The sequence below is a fragment of the Apteryx mantelli genome, chromosome 1 (assembly GCF_036417845.1).
Source record: "Apteryx mantelli isolate bAptMan1 chromosome 1, bAptMan1.hap1, whole genome shotgun sequence".
NCBI classification, from domain to species: Eukaryota; Metazoa; Chordata; class Aves; order Apterygiformes; family Apterygidae; genus Apteryx; species Apteryx mantelli.
The window spans coordinates 178318265-178338931 of record NC_089978.1 but is presented as its reverse complement, the minus strand read 5'-3'; the positions used below and the strand labels follow the sequence as shown (position 1 = coordinate 178338931).

The following is a 20667-nucleotide window of genomic DNA, read 5'->3' as shown; positions in this document are numbered from 1 at the left end:
GTCCTTAAATTCCCACTCAGCACACCAGCGTTTTTATTCTTAATAGCCACAAGCATAACTGAGAAAACAGAATGCAACCTCCTTGCTCACTCCCATTAAAAAAGAAAAATGAACCCAAATTAGCAGCAAGGCTGTTGTGGGTTGAGTTATCCAATTGCATCCACTGGGTGCCACCACCTCACCTTGCAGAGTGACTCAGCCTGAATTTAGTTTAAACCCCTTCCAGCCACAGGGCTGTCCCAGGCCCCAGGGTGAAATCCAGCTTCCAGGCTCATACTGCTGACTAGCACAGAGTTGTGTAACACCGTAAAAAAGCATGTTTCACATCTTGCACCCCTCGCTGATCCACAGAGAAGTTACGTTTGCGGAGTATGAGTTGGGGTTTTGAGCATGGGTCCATATGATGTCCATACAAACTGTGAGAGTAGTGTGGCGGGCAGTGCAATAGTAGAAAAGATACCAGTCTGTTTTGTGAACTTGTATTTTTTCCTTCCTTTGGTTTTTGGGGTGGATAGGAATATCTTGCCACAACTTTCCTTGCATTATAGACAGTTTTTGTTTGGTAACGTTCATATAGTTCATGGGTATTTGACTAGTTAAGACTTGCTTTTGGGAAATCAGCGTGCTTGGAGCTGATAAGAGCATGCAGCTGCAAAGCCTTTGCAAGAAAGGAGAAAGAATAACAATGAAATCAGTATGCTGGAGAGGACACGTCATATAATTAGGAAACTGCAGCTTTCTTCTCGTCTCAAAGGCCATAGAAAGCCACGACTGCCATCCCATTTCTTCATTCCCTCAGCCATTGCTTAGTTTCGTACTGTGACAACATGCTGTTTAGCAGACTCCTGGTGATTTTCTTCCCCTGAACAAATAAGAGATATTCAAATTTCTTTTTATTGCTATTCTACCCCCTTCCACAAACTACCTCTCCTCACAGAAGGTATAATGGTGTTTCCATGGGCTAAATATAATTTCTGTCACTACCTTTACAACCGTTTGAATTAAATTCTGTGGGAGAACCATCATACTCATTTCGGTTGTGTCAGAAAAGGGACACCACAGAAGCCCTAATGGTCGAGGGTTAGAACAAGGTGTGGATATGACAATTTCTTTGCTCCCTACCCATTTCAACCAATGGCAACCATCACAAATGAGATACGAGGTTGCTTAGGCTGCGCTATTCTTGTAGCTCAATAATGCATCAGTCTCCCTGCTTTTACTTACTCTCCTGGCAGTTTTTTGTCTCTCTGTGAAATAACAGATGCCAAAAACTAAGCTCATATGGATTTCAGAATGGAGGGGAAAAAAACCCTTACCTATATCTTCATTTTGTTAAGCATGTCGACATGGAGAGGACTGCTCCCTTACACGATGTGAGAGCAGTTAGAAGGGTTACACTGCAGGCTGCTCTGTAACAAGAGGGGATATGACACACCGCTGTGTGATATATGATTTCAGCCATCGTGTCTGGAGTCCTTCCAGCCTCTGTGTTGCGTCCTCTCTGCACAGATGACGCCTGGGAAGCCTGCATACTCTGAGCAGCCACCGTATCGCAGCACTTGCCAGGCTGGAAGTAGGGACAGGGACTTTTCACAGAACAGTTTATGAACTTAATTTGTGATCTTTTTTATGGTTCAGTTTCAATCTTCCATCTGTTATATACTTAACTATAGCAAGAAAATAAGTGTGCCTTGTTGACTGCAGTCATAAAAGCTTTGACTCAGGCTGAACTTGGCAGTCCTTTTTTTAACCACCTCATTGGTTTTGTTACGGTGGGTTCAGTGTTTTGAGATAGGGTTTGGCCTTTGGAGCCATGTAGCGGTGGTTTATAGCAAACATGGTTCAAAAATGGCAGCCAGATTTGGAAAAAGAAATATTTTTGTGCAAGGACTCAACCAGTAGAAAAGTTCTAAGAATATTTAACTGATTGAGCTCCTTCAGGTTTTTGCAAAACCTGATGGTGCTTTATTCTATGGTTTCATTATTCAAGGTTCCCAATGCCTACACTTCCACTGGACAGGGCATGACAACCCAGGGAGACAAACTACTTAAGTACTGACAGTTGGATTAGGTAATCTAAAATGGGTATTCTTCTGCCTCTCTCATCTCCCAGCATCATCTACCAGGCACTCTCAGAATATGCCAGCTACTTCAGGTCTCACACGTAACTTCACATGGTGGCACCCTGAACTTTGTAGACAAAAGTTGTATGAAGACAATCTCGCATCATGAATGCAACTACGCACTGATGTGGCCTTGCGGATTTGGCCCTCATTCATGCAGAATGGATGCAAAATCTATAGATTTCAATCATATCTACATGGAATTGCTTCCTTTCACCGATGGCATAATGAATTAGATAACCTTCGGACTCTTTCCTATTGAAGATTGTTCAGAATACATTTGTACACATGAACTCAAGTCTAATATCAAGTATTGTGTTCCACATTCATACCTAAGGAGCTGAATCATTTAACAAAGTATATACTTCAAATGAGATTTCCTATGAAGTACAAGGCTGATCACCAGTGAAAGAACTGACTACATCTATGATTAGGAGAAATCTTAGTGAAAGGGCCAGACTGACAGTTGCTGAAAACTGAAATTTCTGTCAATACAGTGAGAGCAATTTACACTGGCTATGTACTATGCAGGACAATGATGCATTTCCAGCCAAAAAAGGACATGTTAAAAATGTTTAAAAATGATTGTTGATATGCATCTCGGGATTATTTTACTCCACAGCAAAAAAAAAAAAAAAAAAAAAAAAAAAAGTAAGGAAGAGGGTTTTCTCAAGATCTGCTACTTTCTAGTTGCACTTTGGTAGGAAGTGTGATAAAAGTAGAAACAGATAAAGCAGCAGCAAGTCCTACTGCTTGGGATTTGTTTCTTAATTATTATTTATTTTGTTTCCTTAATCACTTTGCTTTACTCATTTGGCTGGAAGGCAAATACATTCCCTGTTGATTTATCCCCACTCAGCCAGGGGCTTTTGCTACTCAGTTTGATTCCTAATATGGTAGCAAAAGCAGATTTTGTGCGAGTTCCAGAGAGCTCCTCTCAGCTTGTGGAATGCAGTGAGAAAAGAGTCCTGCAGAGACAAACAAAGATACTTGTCACTCTAATGCTAACAAAGACCAGAAAATAGGCTTTCCCACGTGTCCTGAAATTTTTGTTTTCACTACTCTTTAAATGACCATTTTTGTCTTACTTTATACTGAGGCTACAAATTATTTCCTGTTATCTTGCTCAACAGGCTTTCTTGGCAACATCTGAAAAGATTTTTCCCATAACTTTGGAAAACACCTACTCCATCACAATGAAGTTTTTATTATATGAGCATATGGCCTGAAGCATGCTGCCACAGTATCGGTGGATTAATTGTAGCACAGAGGAATTAAATGATAAGGGAACTGAAAAAACTCAAGATTTCCCTTTTTATTTTATTTTATTTTCCTTTTCTAATTGTTTCAAGAAACTAAACGTTTTAATGCTTTGATATATCTGCTGTCTGCTTATGGAAGGAGACCAGTTTTCTATAATTTTTTTTAATAAAGTGTTCTTCAGATAACAGATTATCCAGCTCACCAAATCCAGAAATGGCCTGTGTTGATGAAATACCAAAATCCAAAGGATTAAATTCCTCCACCAAACAGGGTCTCTAAAAGGTTAATATGGAGCTGGAAATTAATTTCATTCCAAATACAGAATAATAGTGCGCAGTGATATGACTTTGTGATAAGCATTTGGTGAAGCTAAATCCTCCCTAAGCCCTGCAATTGTTTTCCTTTGTGCTAATGGCAAGCTAACAGGAGGTGCTGCCTCTCTCTCTCTCCCTGTCACTCCCGAAGGTATTAGAAAGGCAAGTTTATTGTTTGCTAAATCTGGGTATTTTTTAGTTAAAACCTCAGTTCTCCTTAGGTCATTTTATTTTAACGTTTGTATTCTTCATTTCTGGCAGGAGAATATTTTGTCTTTCTGAAATCCCCAAATTTAATATTCTTGTTTGCTAATTGCCGTTACTGGGGATGGCCATTAAATAAGAATTTAAACTATTTTGTATTATTGCTGTTGAGTGACTGCCTTCATTTTCATTATTCAGACAAAAAAAAGAGGCCTATTGTCACAGATATGTAGGTACGCAGACTAGTGTTCAATAGGAGTTTCCGAATGAAACCTGAAACCAAAGATTCCGGGGAAATTGGTTGCTTAACGTTCTTCCCAGTGATATTCAACAAGAGTTAGGTGCCCCTGAGAATGGACCCATCTATCTTTGAAAATCTATTCGAAATTTGGTGAACATTTCTTGAAAAGCTCTTCCAGCTTAGTTTTCCTGAAATTATTTGTATTCTGTATTATACTCTACAAGTACTGCCTTGGCTTGGAACTACAGTGGCACTCACCCTTCTCTTACCATCATTTGCATCTATTGCTTCCAAATAAAAACGCTTATCAATTTCACATCCTCTTCCTCCTCCTCCTCCTCCTCCTCCTCATCTAATAAACTCAAACACTTGAGTTTACTTTCTCAAATATTCCTACTTTCAATTCTGAAAAGTCAGAGGGTTCCTGAAATTCATAGGTGCTTTTTGGATTTTTGGGCTGTTTGATTTTATTATAGCACATGATCCCTTGACTAGACTGCCTCAGGATCTTGTTTCAATGGAGCAGCAAACAGAAATATGCCGAGCTGCTGAGATTTAATCTGATTTGTCAGTGAAGCACAAGATCAGTCTGCTCCACCACTTTTGCACCAAATTGTATATCTGCTGTCTAAATTCATAACAGGTATCCAAGCTGAAAACTATCATGTACCTTTGGCCTTCTGATAGGTTTTGTCACATTTCACTGCCTTTTAAGCTAAAGTGGTATACAGTAAGTGGTGAAACCATAACATGTCAGTCAAATACCCATTTGTGCCATTAAATGCCTGGTAGAATTTAAAGAATCTTTGGGGATATTGAGGCATGAGCTATTGACCATGGTATCAGAAATACTTCCATCTTTCATCTAATGATACAATTTGTCAAGTTATCTTCTCTCTTGTCTTACAATTGGAATAACGTTCTCAGAAGCAGATTATTTTTACTGCAGACGCTTTTGGCCTTGAACGTTTGTTCTTTAGTCTGCCCTGAATATTAGCACTTCAATTTTATAGTATTCTGTTTACAACACAGAGACTTCATTGCCTTGTACTTATTTGTAACTTGCCTGGGGCACTGTAGAGAAGTAAATTGTTTGTTCTGCCAAGGGCTTCAGCCCTTATATAACTCTTTGGTAGACATAATCCCGCTTAGATGCTGCTCTTGTTTAAGTAAAAATTTGCCTTAAGTTTCAGATCACTGCTTTTCATTATGTGGAATCAGCAGAGACGTGTGCAGGCGTGCAGGCTCCCAGCCCTCGCTCTGCAAGTACCTGAGTTCAAAAGCTGGCCTTCAGACTTTTCAAAACTTAATTTTTTTGATAATGCAGAATAGGTTTTTAAGAACTTGTCATTTTTTATAAATGGATGTAAATTAGTTGAACTCAATCGAAACTGTTGATTAATTTAGCCTATGTGGTAACTTCTCTTGCTGATGTTGAGATTATGATGTTGCCTGTCCCAAGAAAATCTGCTTTAGAGCTTTTTTTTCCTGACTGTAGTGCCTAAATTTAATCCAAGAAAAAAAAAAAAAGTAATTTTCCCAACAGTACTGGAAAACACAGTCCAAAAAATGGCCCCTTTTACTCGCTGGGCAGGTGCAGTTTTTGCCTTGCAGTGTGCCAGGAGTCGTCTTCTCTCCAGCAGGAAGCAAACTGGCTGCACTTGTCATGAGCCTTTCCCTGAGCCAGGAGTAGGGAAAGGGTTCATATGGCCCCTGTGTCTAACCAGGCAGAAAGAAATGTCTGTATCCTGAGCTGCTTTAAGTCTCATATATAGGATTGATGGTGTCTGATTTGAGGCAGGAAAGACATTGACCCACTGAATCACACTGAAGTTAGATGCCAAAAATAGCCTGTATAAATAGCCAAAATACATCCTGAAACCCTGCCCAACAGGCCCTAGGTGTGTGGGGCAGGAGGGGAGAGGGGGAGAGAGAGCCATTAAATATTTTCTCCTAGTGACTCTGTAGGCTGAAAGCACAACTGCAGTCATGCAGCTCCTTAATTCCATTTGCACTTTTTCCTTAAAGCTCAAATCTGGCATAAAAATAATGCAAACAAAATGAAAACCAAATGGTATACAAATATAAACTTTTCAGGTAGAAGAAGTACTGGGAACATACTTCAAATTGAGACTGAAAACTGGGCAGTCGTGGGCTCCCTTTATGTACAACCATTGATGAATGAAATGTACCTTGAAAGTCTTGATATGCTCTTAAAATAAATATCAACTTTGCTAAAGCACAAGAAGGGTTGGTTTTTCAGCTGGGAAAAGTGCGGATCAGGTTGTTTCCTGATAGTCACAGAAGCTGTAAGACTTTTTTTTCATTCCTACTGTACTGCAGCGTTCCTGCAGCATTAGCTGTCAATGGTATTTCTAGTTTAACCATCTGAATCATAAAACGTCTCTCTTTCACATTGTCTAAGACTAAATGTTTACCCGAATGAAGAAAAGCAGTTTGTTAAGTAGCAGCAATAGGTTTTTATTCAAAACATCACAGTTACTTTTCAGTATATCGCTTTGCATTTGTCTGATGTTTCATTTATATGAACTAATGTAATTGGGGGTTTCCTACCCTTTCTATCATATGTAGATAACACATACTGCTGCTTTGCTTTTCTATTTTTGCTGTCCTCTGCTTTTCCTCCCAGCTCATGTCACATTATCCTTGACTGGGGGGATATGGGCTATGCAGTCATGACTGGGTTTGCTGCATTTGGAAAAAATGCTGCCATGTGAGCAAGCAGATAGTTCAGTGGTTCCTGTGTGAAGCAGCCTTCATCACTGCCTTTGTCTTCGTTTTAATGTGTTGCCTCTAACCGTCTCTGGGGGAGGATGCAGATTACCCTTAGGCACGCTGTATTAGCCTTTTTTCCTGCAAAGACAGTCAGAACATGGTAGCACCATGCTGGTGTGCAATCAGGCCATGAAACCTTACTGTGACAATGTTGACATGAAAAGACTGCAATGCAAAATGTACATTCTTGCTAAAGTAAATTGCTAATAAACTAGTTAGCCTAGTTGCTGGGTTTAACAGAGTTTCTCTGTACTTCAGTGCTGATTACTTCCTTTCAGTGAATACTGCCACTCACTCCCATTTGATTTTCTTTATTATCCAGTAACAGTGGAACTTCTGTGTGTCCGCAGTGCAACCTGAGATTAGGATTTCTTTTGCCTCACAGCTACTGTGGGGTTTTTCTGGTTTTGTTTCTGTTGGGTACCAAGAGAGAGATTTGCTTGTTCTCAGTCAGCAGCGTGTTGGAAGTATAATAAAGATGAAAGGAAAAAGCCTGTCAACTGTTTTCAGACAGATAAAAAGTGGAAATGGCAGGTTGCTCCCTACAGCACTGCAGGCTCCACACGTTTGTCCTGAATAAAGGTATCTTGATGCTTGGCCATGGCGACATATTCTTTTTGAGCAGATATCATTTCTACTTCTTTCTGATGGGCGTTAATTCCTTTGAACAAGTTCTTCCTATTAGCCCAGCCTCTCACCAAATGAAGGCAATTCCTTTCTTGGCTGACTCCCCATTATTTTCAGGTCTTCGCCCTTGTCTCTGTGGGGCACAGTTAGCTTCCTCGCGGCACACTCATCTTTCTTGCGACAGTCATTCCAGATGTTTAAGTCTGGCAGTGCACAGAAACAGTCGTGCAAATAGAAATGCCTGATGAAGCAAAATTCCTAAGTCTCCCACAGTTTCTTTCAGTCAAAGAAAAAATATTTTTGCCTAAAACATTGATAGTGACACAACTGGAAAATGGCAGAGGCTTGAAAAGGCGAAACATAATTCCTCGCCTTCGCATTTTTTGCACACTTGCTTAGGCAGCTCCCCGCAGGTGCCTGGTGCCTCTGAATGCCATCGTTTGGCACCTAGCCCTCCTCCGGCGCCCTCAGTTTCGGCAGAGGTGCCAGGGGCCTGATTTTTTTGCATTATGGATTTCCCTGGGCGGTGTGTGCCGGAGAGTGAGCTATTCAGGTCTGTCCCTCAGCCCCAAATATTGGTGTCCCTCTCTGAAGGACTTTGTTAGGCAGCCGTCCATTCTGCAAGGCTTGCAGCTACTCACAAGCACTCCTGCAAAATATGCCATTATTTCCCCAGTTCCTGTTTTTTCTGCTAAAACATCCCACGCAATCTGTTATCTAATTTTTGTTTTCCATATGATGTGCTTTCGCTTTTGTCTCTGCTCTTCTGTATGTCATTCCCGCTGAGTCAGGGCGTTTTCTCCCCCCAGCCGCACCAGTTCACTTGAGGACAGTATTTTGAATCTGTCTAAGCCTCTATGTATTATCTTCTTTCTGGGATTTTCAGTACCACCAATTTAATAAATATAAATTTAATTAATTCTTGCTCCATATCATCAAAAGGCATTACGTAAAATCAAACTCAGCAGTCCGCCGGGCTTGTCTGCCTCAAGTATTGCTGGTTTGCTGTGGTTTCCCTTTGAATTCCTTTGCTGGAGAGTCTGTGTGTATCAGCTGCCCCAATTAATTGCTTTCCACTATGTTAATGCCCCCCTCATCTTAGATGTTATTGTATTCTTTCCATTTCTATACAAACATGACATATCACAATATGCTTTTTTTTGTTACCTGAAATTTCAGGTGTCCTTCTACAATATTTTAAAGTTTGAAAATGCCATGCTGTATTTCTTAACTGCACTCATGCTTCACGAGCAGTGACTTGCAGCCCTTTTTGGTACAAATACGGTGGGGCAAGGTTTACTGCTTTGGTGTTCACAGCTTCCATGTAACCACATTTACAAAGTGCTTGGCTGAGTTGCTTTGCTTTTCCACTAGGGTATTCTGTGTTTACACCGAGCCAAAACTTAAGGTTGCATTTTCCTGTTGGTTCAACCCACATTTACTGCGCTTTATAAAACTATTTGTTTTGCCCCTGTGTAACTGTGTTGAAATGAAGTGCTTGGATACAAGGGAGCCGGATCAACTGCCTTTGCTCTGGCAGTAAACTTAATCATAAGCTCATAAGCACTAATTTGTGCTCCTTTTAAATAAGAGTTTTGGCTTCTTCTCTTTTTTTTTTTTTTTCCTTTCGGTTTTATGCTGCTTTGCTCATCTGGCTTTGTAACATTTGCTGTTACAGTCCGGTTGGAAGCACTATGGGTGAAATTACAGGCTCATGTGCCGGCTGATGAGCCCTGAGGCCACGACGAGGAGCGTTTCTGCCCCTCCTGCGGGCTCGGCGGGGTTAGCCCTCTCAGCCTGGGACGCTCAGCCAAGGCAGCCGCTGGCTCCCTGTCAGTTTTCCAGCGCCTCCTTTCTTCCAGTGCTCTCTGGTTCTCTGAATTTCAAGCATTTCAATAACAACTTGATATTCATTTAGCTGCACAGTAGTGGAGAGTTGTTATTTCGAAATGGTGCTTTCCCACACTCTCCATTTAAACGCCTTTGTTATAGGCAGGCTGTTGTCAGCTATAAATACTGACCCCATCTCCCTCAGCGTAAATGGACTATTGGAATCCATTATTCCTATGAGGGTATGTCTACCATTATCGAATATGTATTTCCAAATGTTTTCATTTATCAATTATCATCTCTTATCATTACTTCTGTTAAAGAGGCTTATGGAAATATATAAAGAAACTGAAGCCATCTAACCTCTTACACTCCGACATATAACATCCTGAGCGAGAAAGGGCCCTGTATACTCTGGCTATGCAGCTCCGGGAGCAGTCCACCCACGGGCATAGGCGGATGTTAACAGGTGTAATATGGGTCTTTTGAACTAAACTGTTTACAGCTGTCCGTGGCCACTCTGGCAGCCTGGCTGGGCCGGTTGCAATTTCTTAACTCCGTTCATGGCCAGTTTGCCATGGATGGTGTTTGGAGAACCTGCCAGGCACACGCTTGAATCCTCAGCACGCTTGCTATAGTGATTTTAAAAAGTGCTTTGCTGGCATCAGGACTGGCCTAGACACTACCCAGGGACTTGCAACTAATACTTCGCTACCCACCTTTCTCTTGTGCATCGATCAAGTATTGGCTTCAGCTAAAGATTTGGCATGTAAACAACAAGTAATGCACAGCCTCGTGGGGCTATGGAAACTACAATGAAGTCCCAACTAAGTAAATAACACTAGCTGAGAACTGAACATTATGCAGCAAATAAACTTTAAGAACAAATCAACAATCCTGTTTTCAAGGAAATGTTGTGGATAAGAAAAAAAAATACAAACCCTATATTTTGTGCCAAGAGAATTGCTTCTAATGACAATGTTTTTCAGTATTTCCCTTGAGACATCAGCTGCTGTTTAAAGATATTGTTCCACCTTTAATTTGCTCATTTGTGGAGGAAGGTAGAAGGCCCAACAGCTTGCGTCAATGAGTATAAACCATAACTTTTATGCAATCTAGAATTTACCATAACACTTGTACTGCTTCTTAGTAATTGTACCTTATATTGCTTATATTGCTAGATAACACATATTCCCCCCTCTGGCTTTCCTTCCCAATCTGAGGCTTTCTATTCATCTAAAAAATATTAGTTTAGACAATCCAGGCACAATATCACTCTAAACTCGTTATTCCAGAGGCCTTAATTATCCCCTGACTTCCACACATGAATAAACAGAAGAAAAAAGTTAAGACAAATTATCCATGGCCCAAAAGCCACAGGCATCGTGTGAATCATCCCTCTCTCGGGAGAGAAGGGTTTATAGGCCCGCAGAGGGAGGACGTCCCAGGATCCTTGGGAAAAAAATCAGCAAATCTGTGGGAACTACCAGGAAAGTTTGGCCTATTTTGCTCTCCTCCCAGGAGCCCTGCTGCTTTCGATTCTCTGGCTGTGGAAACTGCTGCTGCTCGCCAAAGGCAGCAGAAGCATACAGGTATCGCCAATGCCGTCAGCATTCATCCCCGGCACAGGCTCTAATGGCAATAAAATCAGGTGCTGTATAGAATTGCCCATTCTCCTGAGCCAAAACAGATGTGTCTGAAGAGCATTTGCATGGAGGAGCGATGGGTGAAGGGTGCGACACTGGTTCTTGCTCTCTCCCTGCTCCGGCTGAAAGCACTGGCTTGGCCTTTCCTCTTCTCTCCGGCCGGCCAAGCCATTGCAGGATGAGCATCATTATGGCTCTTTAGTACGGGACTAACGACCCACCCCGCAAGTCACTTCTGTCCTAACTCTGTTTTCGGAGCCATTTATAAAGCTGCATTTCCGAATCTGATTTTCTTTAAGTGTTGGATCACTTTCCGAGCTCTTCAAGAATTTATTCTGCTTCTTAAAATGGAAACTCTGCTGTCACCTTTGCTCTAAATGTCAATGATGCAAGCTTTGGCACGGATTTGGTGTAAATTTTCTTCTGATGGGGAAAAACATGTGCTAATTAGCACCCAGTTATCCTGAACATTTTGAAGACAAAAATACAGCTGGAGGCAATTCTGGTACTGTATTTCTTCTCAGTTTCTACATTTTATTTGAGAACATCTTCTTATTACAGTGTTTTGTCATATGAAACTTTATTCAGCTGTATTTATTACTAGTTTGTTCTGGCTCAGGTTTTTTTCCTATTAACCACGTTAGGCTTACTCTAGGCTTGCGGAAGGTTTTGCCTGATCCCATTGCACAGAGCTGTGCCCGTTTTTTTCTTTAAACCGCTACACCCCCCTGCACAGACTCGGGACTGTAATTGCATACCTAATCAATTTTCAGTGTTTTCCCTGCAGCATTCTTCAAATTTGTCAACTTTCTAGCTGCTTGCTTTTCGTATTTTGATTAGATTACAGAAGCCTTACAAATATTTATCAAAGATCAGCACCGTCTTTATGTTTGTGTTCAGAATAAACCCTTGTAGTGAAACCATTCCAAGCCAGGTACTTTTTTGACATTTTTCTGCTCAAGATCCATACACTTGGAAATGTGTGTGCTAAATTCTGTCCTAAGTGGAAGATGATTTTTCATTAACTACTGATCTCTATAACATACCTTTCATCTTAAAATCCACCAACAGTCTTTCTCAAGTTCGTTTTTCCTCACATATTTCCATTAGCCATGATTTTCTTTTTCTGAAATGTAGTATTTTCTTTCAAATGTCAAGCTTTTACTTTTTTTTAGACCTCTAATAATTAAGTACATCCTGTCTACATGATGATGATGATGATGAACTGGCCTTTATTTTAAGAGGGTTTTATTTGTAGATTGGTCTTGCAGTCCAAATGAATCAAGAAGGCTTTACCTGTTATTACTTACCATTTCAATTATCTTTTAAATAATGTATTGGCGTCTTGCTGTAAACTTCAGGAAAACAAAATATGTCAGTTGGTCCCCCAGTGCTTTAAAAGCTGTTCAGCTAGCCTCCCTTGAGATGTTGTTGTAAAATCCACAGTGCACAATTAGTTATGAATTTTACAGCTTTTTAGCATTCGTGGATAGACCATTAATGAGGGAATAAATAGCAGAATTTTATTTAATCCCACACATTGCCTAACATGAGTTTATAAGCAAGGTCCCTTTAGCAGAGGGACATCTGTAGTATGCTGGATGCAATATCCCTTCTTCTATGTAAATGGGTAAGGTCCACCTACAGATACCTGTGGATGTAGTGTGGACCTAAATCCCTCCTTCCTTGAAGGGAACAAAATTGTAGGAAAAAACAGCATGATGTTCACGTCTTCTAATTTTAAATGTCCACAATATAACTGTTACATCAAAACTAATTGCTGCAGGCTTTCTTGTATAGTCAGTGGAGAGAAATAAATATTTTTGGGGTGCAATTCACTTGACCAAAGACAGGTATCTACTCTGGGATGAGATAAGTATCCAGAGTACCTGAAGAGAAATACTTATTTCTTTTCATTGCCTAGAGAGGATGGCATCAGATATACAGACATTTACATTTGGTCAAAAGAATTCCACCCTTTATGCCCAATCTATGTACTTAACGTACAATTTATCATAGCTGGGCTACAATATAAGTTGTCATCCTTACTAGTCTCACTTATTCAGTGAGGCTATTTACATATTAAAGTATTACTCAGCATGAGTAATGGTGCCAGCACTGAGGTTATGTTACAAGTACAGATAAGAGCAGTTTCCATTAGCACTAAACTTTATCTCAGAAAAATCATTAGAGACTGGCACTTCTCAGAGATTGTGCTCCCTTTTGATTATCCTCCCTTCTTCCTATAATTGACTCCAAGCAGTTCAGCTCCTGTTATTTGGTGGAACAGAAATCTTTCTTTTTCAGAGATTTATTCGTGAAGTCGCAAGGAAGTGTGTGCCTCAGTGTCAGACTGTCTGTAGATCGCAAGCAAATAGATTACTGGAGAGTTAAGGGAGTTAGCAATAATGTGGTGGGATAATGGAGAGTGTAACGGAAGATAATGCAGGGTTTGGGGGGTCATATATGAGACCCAGAGCAATAAAGAGAGGGGAGAACTAGGTAAGACCAGAATACTTGGAGAAATAGAAAGTGGATGTACAGTCTGATGAGGCTAAACTCAGCTCAGATCTTTAATGGCACATCCACTTACTTGAGCTGAACACCCTGTTCTGGTTTGCAGCATTTCTGTGGTTAGTAAAATAAATGTTATTTAATACTTTCCTCTGAAATTAGAATTAGAAATGTGATTTCATATAGGTGACATTTAATTTGCATTTGGTTTGGCATGACAATTTTGCACTCAGACTGCTCTGAAAAAAAAAAAAAACAAGGATACTGGCCCACATGATATACCCTCCATCTGTGCTCTGTTTGGGATCACTGCCATTGACAGTTTTGCACTACAGTGGCAATCTAGTACTGTTTGGATCTTTGCTACTAAAACTGGCCTTTCACTGAGCTTAACTCAAAATAAATCATCTGAGGGACAAACATAAGAAGCTGGTTAGCACATGAAAAAGAAACCACAGAAACCTAGCTTCTTTGTCTGGTCCCACGGCCATGAAATATCCAGGGTCAGATTTTGCTCTAATGTCAGTGTGAAGACAGAAAATCTATTAAAGTCAATAGAAGCAAATCGTTTTAAGCGAATGTGCAGGCAGTCCCCAAGCATTCACATACATTTGAATTCTAGGTTAAAAATAGTTTTCTCCAAAATATGGCATGTTTATATAGATAGGAATATATATCTGCACTGCTATATAAACCATAGAGTTCTTGATGGGCATATGAAAAACCATCCAATCTGTGTATATGGTCCATACACAGACAGAGGTCAATAAATGATTGACTTGTTATATCTACTAAATTCATTTCAGTAGAATTCTTCAGTTCTGATACCCTTAATAATAACAACGTATTTCTGCACTGCTTAGCCTCCCAGCCCACTGTAGTTATTCAAGTTATATTCTAACAGCATCGTATTTCATCTCCATATTTTAACACACTACCACTAGCTTCTTAACTGATGAATTTTCTTACTATTTGTTGTCTATATCTAACATGTCTTTTTTGCATGTCAAAACAATTGTGCATTCAGCATGGAGCCTCAGCAAAAGTGATGAGATCAATGAGTTCTTCTCAAGTATCAACTAATGTTGAGGGATTCCAGGTTTTCCCTGTTTTCCACCTTCAAAACCCTATAAGCAGTGATGTTGAATCCAGTATTCAAGAGGAAATAGAACTTTTGCTTTTTTTTGTTAGCATTGATGCTCTTCACATAATACTCCTTAATTCATGCATTGAGCAGCCCAAAGGAACCCTTGCAATCCCCTGTCTAGCCTAAAGCATAGAGCTACCCAGATTTAATTTGTAATTGAACATGAATTTTTGGGGGGAGAGAGGTCTTAGCTCTCTGCACCAGGCAATTCACCACAAGCATTGAGAAGCTATTGCAGTGGCTAAGTAGTCTCACTACTAAAATATGTGCCTATTTCTAAGTTAGGATTTGCCTAGTTTCTTCTAACGAACTTTGGATCTTATTATACCTTTGACTGCCAGCCAGAAGCGTCCACCACCAAAGTTATGTTCCCTTTGTAGGTACCGCAGACTGTGAGCAAGTCACTCCAGTAACTTCACTGCTCTGAGCTCCTAGGGCTTTCACAGTAAGGCATATTTTGACTGTAGCCGAAAGCAGTTCTTTTCAGATACTCCAAGCATGAGTTTCATTGGACAGTCTTAAAGGATGGTTTGTTCAGAGTGATAATATTTAATTTCAGTGTTCTTTTGTCTCTCTTCCATACCCTGATCCTTTTCTCAGAAGGGGAAAGAGAAGCTCTTTCCCTTGATAGCTCGCGTTCAGGTTCTCTTAGTTTATGCCACAAATGACTTGTGGTTGGCAGGAGTTTTGTGCGACTCCCACCAAGTTGCTTGAGGGAAGGCTTCCCTAGACCTACATCACAGTTCAGCTCCCTAAAGCCAAGAGAGGTAACCTACCCAGATTTTGATGTAACATACTGGTGGTTGGAAAAAATGAGCTTGAGTGTCTTCAAACAGAGTTTCATGCTAGGCCTAGACAAAAAAATGACTGAGCTCAGTGAAAGTACTGCTAATTTCCACCACCATGAAAGAGGAACTACAAATTCATTCTCTAAATAGGAACGTGGTTCCTGCAACAGGTTAAAGACTGATACCTCTATTTTTTTAAGTGGGCTAAGTTTCCATTGAAAGTGTAACCACTGAGGTATCACTTCACAGCAGTAACTTCAGTGAGAATTTTGCTTGTGTGAGGAATATTTGATGAGGTACTAAATCAGTTCTGTTACTTGGCTGCCAGAAGTCACACAAAATAACAATGGGAATTCAGTAGAGAGTCGCAAAAACAATTCATAATTTATATGGATATTGTGGCCTGAACCTTGTTCTAGCTGCATGTAGCACTAAGATACAGAATGGATATTTAAGGGACCCATTCTGTATCTTAGTGCTATTTACGGCCATGTAATCTGGCTGCATGCCAGACTAATGGATACTACGCTATGTCAGCCACTACCCTCCGGGGAGGTGAGAGGATGGGAAAAACAGCAGCATCCTCTCAGGAGAGCGATGGGAAGAGCTGCCCGGAGGTTAGAGAGCGGCCAGCCGCTCTGCGCCCAGATCGCTGTGCACTTGCTTTCAGCAGCGTTCATGGGGCTTAAAGAAAACCACCCCACTGTGCCAGGCCCCACTGCAGAGAAATCTTTCCAGTAAGTAAATAACATTTAAGGAAAACATTTCCAGTACGACTCATGAAGTATAGAACAAAATGAGGTGGGAATTTACCCCTCCATAGTGCTGTTAAGGAGATAATGCAATAAAAGTCTGTGCATTATTCTGCCAGGAACATTTGTAATCTCACAGGAGTTATTTTCCTTCCCCACATTTCAGGTAATGGAAATGAAGACTTTGTGTAAATACGAGGTGTTTGTTGTTAAAGAAAGATTTTTTTTTTTTTTCATCAAATCTGGGGGATTAAAATCTGTAGAAAACACACAGAACTACCTTTCTCACCCCTTCCTCTTCTCTGTGATTACCTAGATCCCTATGTGAAAATCCATCTGATGCAGAATGGTAAGAGGCTGAAGAAGAAAAAGACGACAATTAAAAAGAATACCCTGAATCCCTACTACAATGAGTCGTTCAGCTTTGAAGTACCATTCGAGCAAATTCAGGTAATGTCAAACAGTGTTTTGTCTTCCCTCTGCATTCCATTTCTCAGGCCTGATAAATATTTAACAGGAACCTTGTTAATTATCACGTGTGCATGCTTTCATTAGCACCTAGGTGCCAGTCCTGCACTACATTAGATGAGTGTGACTGCTTCAAGAGGGAACAGATAAAATGCACAGTACTTACGAAGCTTTGATTCATCAGCGAGAAATGGATAACTGACATTTTATGTTAACAGAAATGGATTCTGGAAAAAAAAAAATCCACAGGGAGATAGTGAAGAAATGTGCCCGCAGAAAATGTAGAGATAAAAGAAAATGAATACACAGCAATTTCCCCCATATTATTTGAAATGCTAAATTGGCATCATCAGTCACATTTGTGTTACCTATGCATTTATAGTTCCTGTTTGTTGAACGTATTGCAGCATCTGTCTTAAGTAAAACATGTGATTTAATCACAAGTGTTTTCAGTTTTCCACCACATCATGAAAACTTTTTCAGTGGTTGCTATGTCCCTTGGAAAGACATTTGATAATCTCAGTGGTCAGGACTGCAGTATCTGTTTTCTCGGCAACTCAGTGGAGTGGTAGCCCAAAGAGTTCTCCAGGGGCTGTTCTTGGAGAGCCCGGTGCCTAGAATGGGGGCCCTTGGAAGCCAGCACACTGAGCTGGAAGTCATCTACACTAGCTGTGGAAAATGCCAGGAAGAGGGATGGGGCCGTTTGTGTCAGGGACTTAGACACCTGCCTGTGGACTACTGGGAGGCAAGTCATCTCTCACTCAGGATTTAACTTCTCCTGACGTTAACTAACCTTTTCTCACAGGAGAAGGGATGGAGGTGTCCTTAGCCACCCCAGAGACATGTGGGAAACACATCCTATTCCCTGCCCTAGGAATAGTGACTTGGAAGCATGACTAGCTCATGTAAGAGTTTTTTTTCACATCCCGTAGTGTGTACAGGTGTCTGTGGAATTTAGGAATCAAAAAGTGGGAAATCCAGTGGGACCTAATTCCCATTGGCTTTGATGGAAGTTAGTCTGTGTGCTTGTGAAAAATCTCATAATAAGCAGCTAAGAACCAGAACTTTGGCAGGGTTAGGTGTATTCTGTAGGTGCTTGGGTATTTTGTCTTCTAATCCAAAACCAGTTTTGGAAAGTGGTCACAGGCCCTTTAGAAAGAGTTGTAGTTTAACTGCTCAAAATTTCGCTTTATTTCATGGTAGGTTTGTTGGACTGACTTTACAGCTATTTACTTCAGTATATAGCTTCAATTTAAAATCTGTAATTATGGACTTTGGTCATATGCCAATGTATTTTGAAATGAGTTATAAAAAATGATATTTAGAAGTGATTTCATTATGGTTTCTGAAGTAATTTCATCATTAGAAAAGCACATTTTAAATGTTATTTAGAATTAATTGTGTAAAAATCACTGTGACCTTTGGGTAATTCATGTATAAGTCATTAAGTAAACTTTCACTGTCAAATAAGAAAATAACAGTTATTCCAGTTTCATGATGGTTTGAAAGCAAAGACAAGAGAGATCATGGAAGGAAAGTAGAGCTGATTTTGCGCTAAAAGCAGGTCAATAGCAGTACAACCATGGAATTTAAAAAGAGGCAAACATTAACATTTTTCAACAATTTAATAGCAAATACAGATTCTGGCTCTTAAAGGAAATGTGTATGTAAGCTCATATTCACAGCTGTGCATTGTCACAGAAGAATGGTGGAAAGAAGATAATGGTGGAGCATCAGGTTTTAAAAACAAAACCTTAAAAGGGAAGTTACATCTTGCAAGGCAATGGAAGGTCCCTCTGGGAAGCCAAGCCCTGTTGAGACAGGCAGATCAATCACGTTTTGCCACTTCCAAGACAGACCACGGCCATACAAAGCAAAGTGGTCGTGTCTCCAGACCCTTTCTCTCCCAAGAATACCCCTTCACACCAAAGAAACTGCTAATCCCAGTGTTTGTTAGTAGAGGTGGTGCTTTTCACTAGGTTTTTTTGTACTGCAGCTGTTCCTGCAATGTGCAGTACCAAGGAGCAGAGAGGCTCACATTTCTCTGTAGGTTTAAGCCAGAGACCATGAGCTGAAAGTCATCTCAAGAGTTAATCATCTGAGCTAGCTGTTCTTATCGCTTTATTGATCAATGAATAAGTGTCTGTCTGTCTTTGTTTACAATGCCCATGGTTTTGCTATGATTAACAACAAAAAAATTCAATAGTAACTAGCTTCTAGGTACAGCAGGCAACTTTTTTATACCATAAAATTCATAGTCTCATGCCTACTTTCTATATCTGTGATTGTACTATGCATCTAAAGCAGAAATGTTCATTTGGGGAGGTACCATCAACATTAAAAGTGAGGATATTGCAAACAGCAACACTGAAACAGCATTTTGGCATCTAGAAATACTTGCTTAAGGATATTGCCTTTCATCATGAGTGCTCTGGGGAAAGAGAGTCTTGAGTCGGAGGTACACTTTTGTCATCAGCAGCTATGTAAATACTTTTGTGCCTGTTGGAAGCATCTCTTTCTCTGGCTCAGTTATTTGTACAATCTTCTAAGGGAACCTCATGAGTCTGGTCTTGCAGACATGCCTAAAAGAGTAAATTACTCTTAAAAGATTAATCCTATTACTAGCAATGAAATTAAATGTGCTAATAAGAACCTTAGGATCTACTTTTATTTAAAACCTTAAATTTAAAATCCTGATACTTGAGACTAAAGGCTTTTCTGGAAGAAATGTGTTTCAGTGCATTTCTTCCTCCGATTCAAGAAACCTGTATGTGGAATGAGGAGCTGTGTGTATTTATCATGGGATGGAACAGAGTCAGGAAAATAGCTGTACATTCATCTTTAAAAATTAAAGTCACTGAGGAAAAGTGTTTACAGTTAAGCAAAATCAGTCCAAAGCCGTTAAGTCTTAGATGCTGTTGAGGAAAACACCATGCCACTGGAGGAATAGCTGTCTGTGCTGTTCTGACAAATATTAATGACCTGACTGAGAGGAATGAGTGCGTGTGCACGCAAACACATATGTGAATGCCTAACTTGAACATCACCTCTCAGTTTGCCCCAGTCTAAGTGAATGGAAAATTGTCTATGAGCTCTGACAGATGGGCTTTCACAGATTTTGTGGGAATAGTTTAATCGTGTTTGCCAGAGGTTACTGTTCCTACAGCAGAAGTGGTATTCCAGCACTGGCACAGTCACAGGTCAGACTCCAGTGCATCTGGCAGAGCTGGTGTGTCAGAGCCCTGAAACAGTACGGTTTATACTGCTTTCCAACGCCCCTGAGAGTACAGGCTGTTTTCTCAACTCCTGTATATAAATACACACACACACACACACACAGAGTCCATGTATATTTATGCATGTGCGCACACACATATGCATACACACACACACACACACACACACACACACATAAGTGTATATGTATATGTATATAAACTGTGTGGGCTATCTATCTTCTGAATTTATCTGCAAGTGACTGACCAGCATGCTGGGTGGCTGGGACAGAGTTTAGAAGTAGAAGGGCAACTAACAGAATAAAGTGACATTGCAAATGATACCTTGGAGCAAAGCCATTTCTGAATTGCACCTGCTGAGTTCAACTTACTTAATAATGATGTGTTAAATTGCACTACTTTTCGTTTCGCTTAGCTTAAGATCTCCCTGTTAGCTCTGCAGACCTCTAACAGACTGATTCTTCAGTAACAACAAAAAAAATCCACAAGTTGTTAATCCGTTTAAGGAAAAATACTGCCTTGATTCCCATATGAGGTTCTTCGATGCAAGGGGGCAAATTTCAAGTGAACATGGAGGTTTTGAACCTAATTTCATTTGGAAGACTAATAAGAAGCAAACACTGAAAGCTTTGAATTGAATTTGCTTATTGTTGGGTGGAATCTGCCCTGGCTGCCACTTACGCACTTTGTATACATAGAGTCTGAATTGTAGTTGTCT

At 40.3% G+C, this 20667-nt stretch overlaps 1 protein-coding gene across 1 annotated transcript in view; it reads left to right on the top strand.

Moving 5' to 3' along the window:
• Window positions 1–20667, top strand: part of SYT1 (synaptotagmin 1) — a 360397-nt gene that overhangs the window by 336496 nt on the left and 3234 nt on the right. Inside the window, exon 10 of the mRNA XM_067313026.1 lies at window positions 16562–16695. Coding sequence (XP_067169127.1) covers window positions 16562–16695 — 134 coding nt within the window. The remainder of the gene's footprint in view (window positions 1–16561; window positions 16696–20667) is intronic.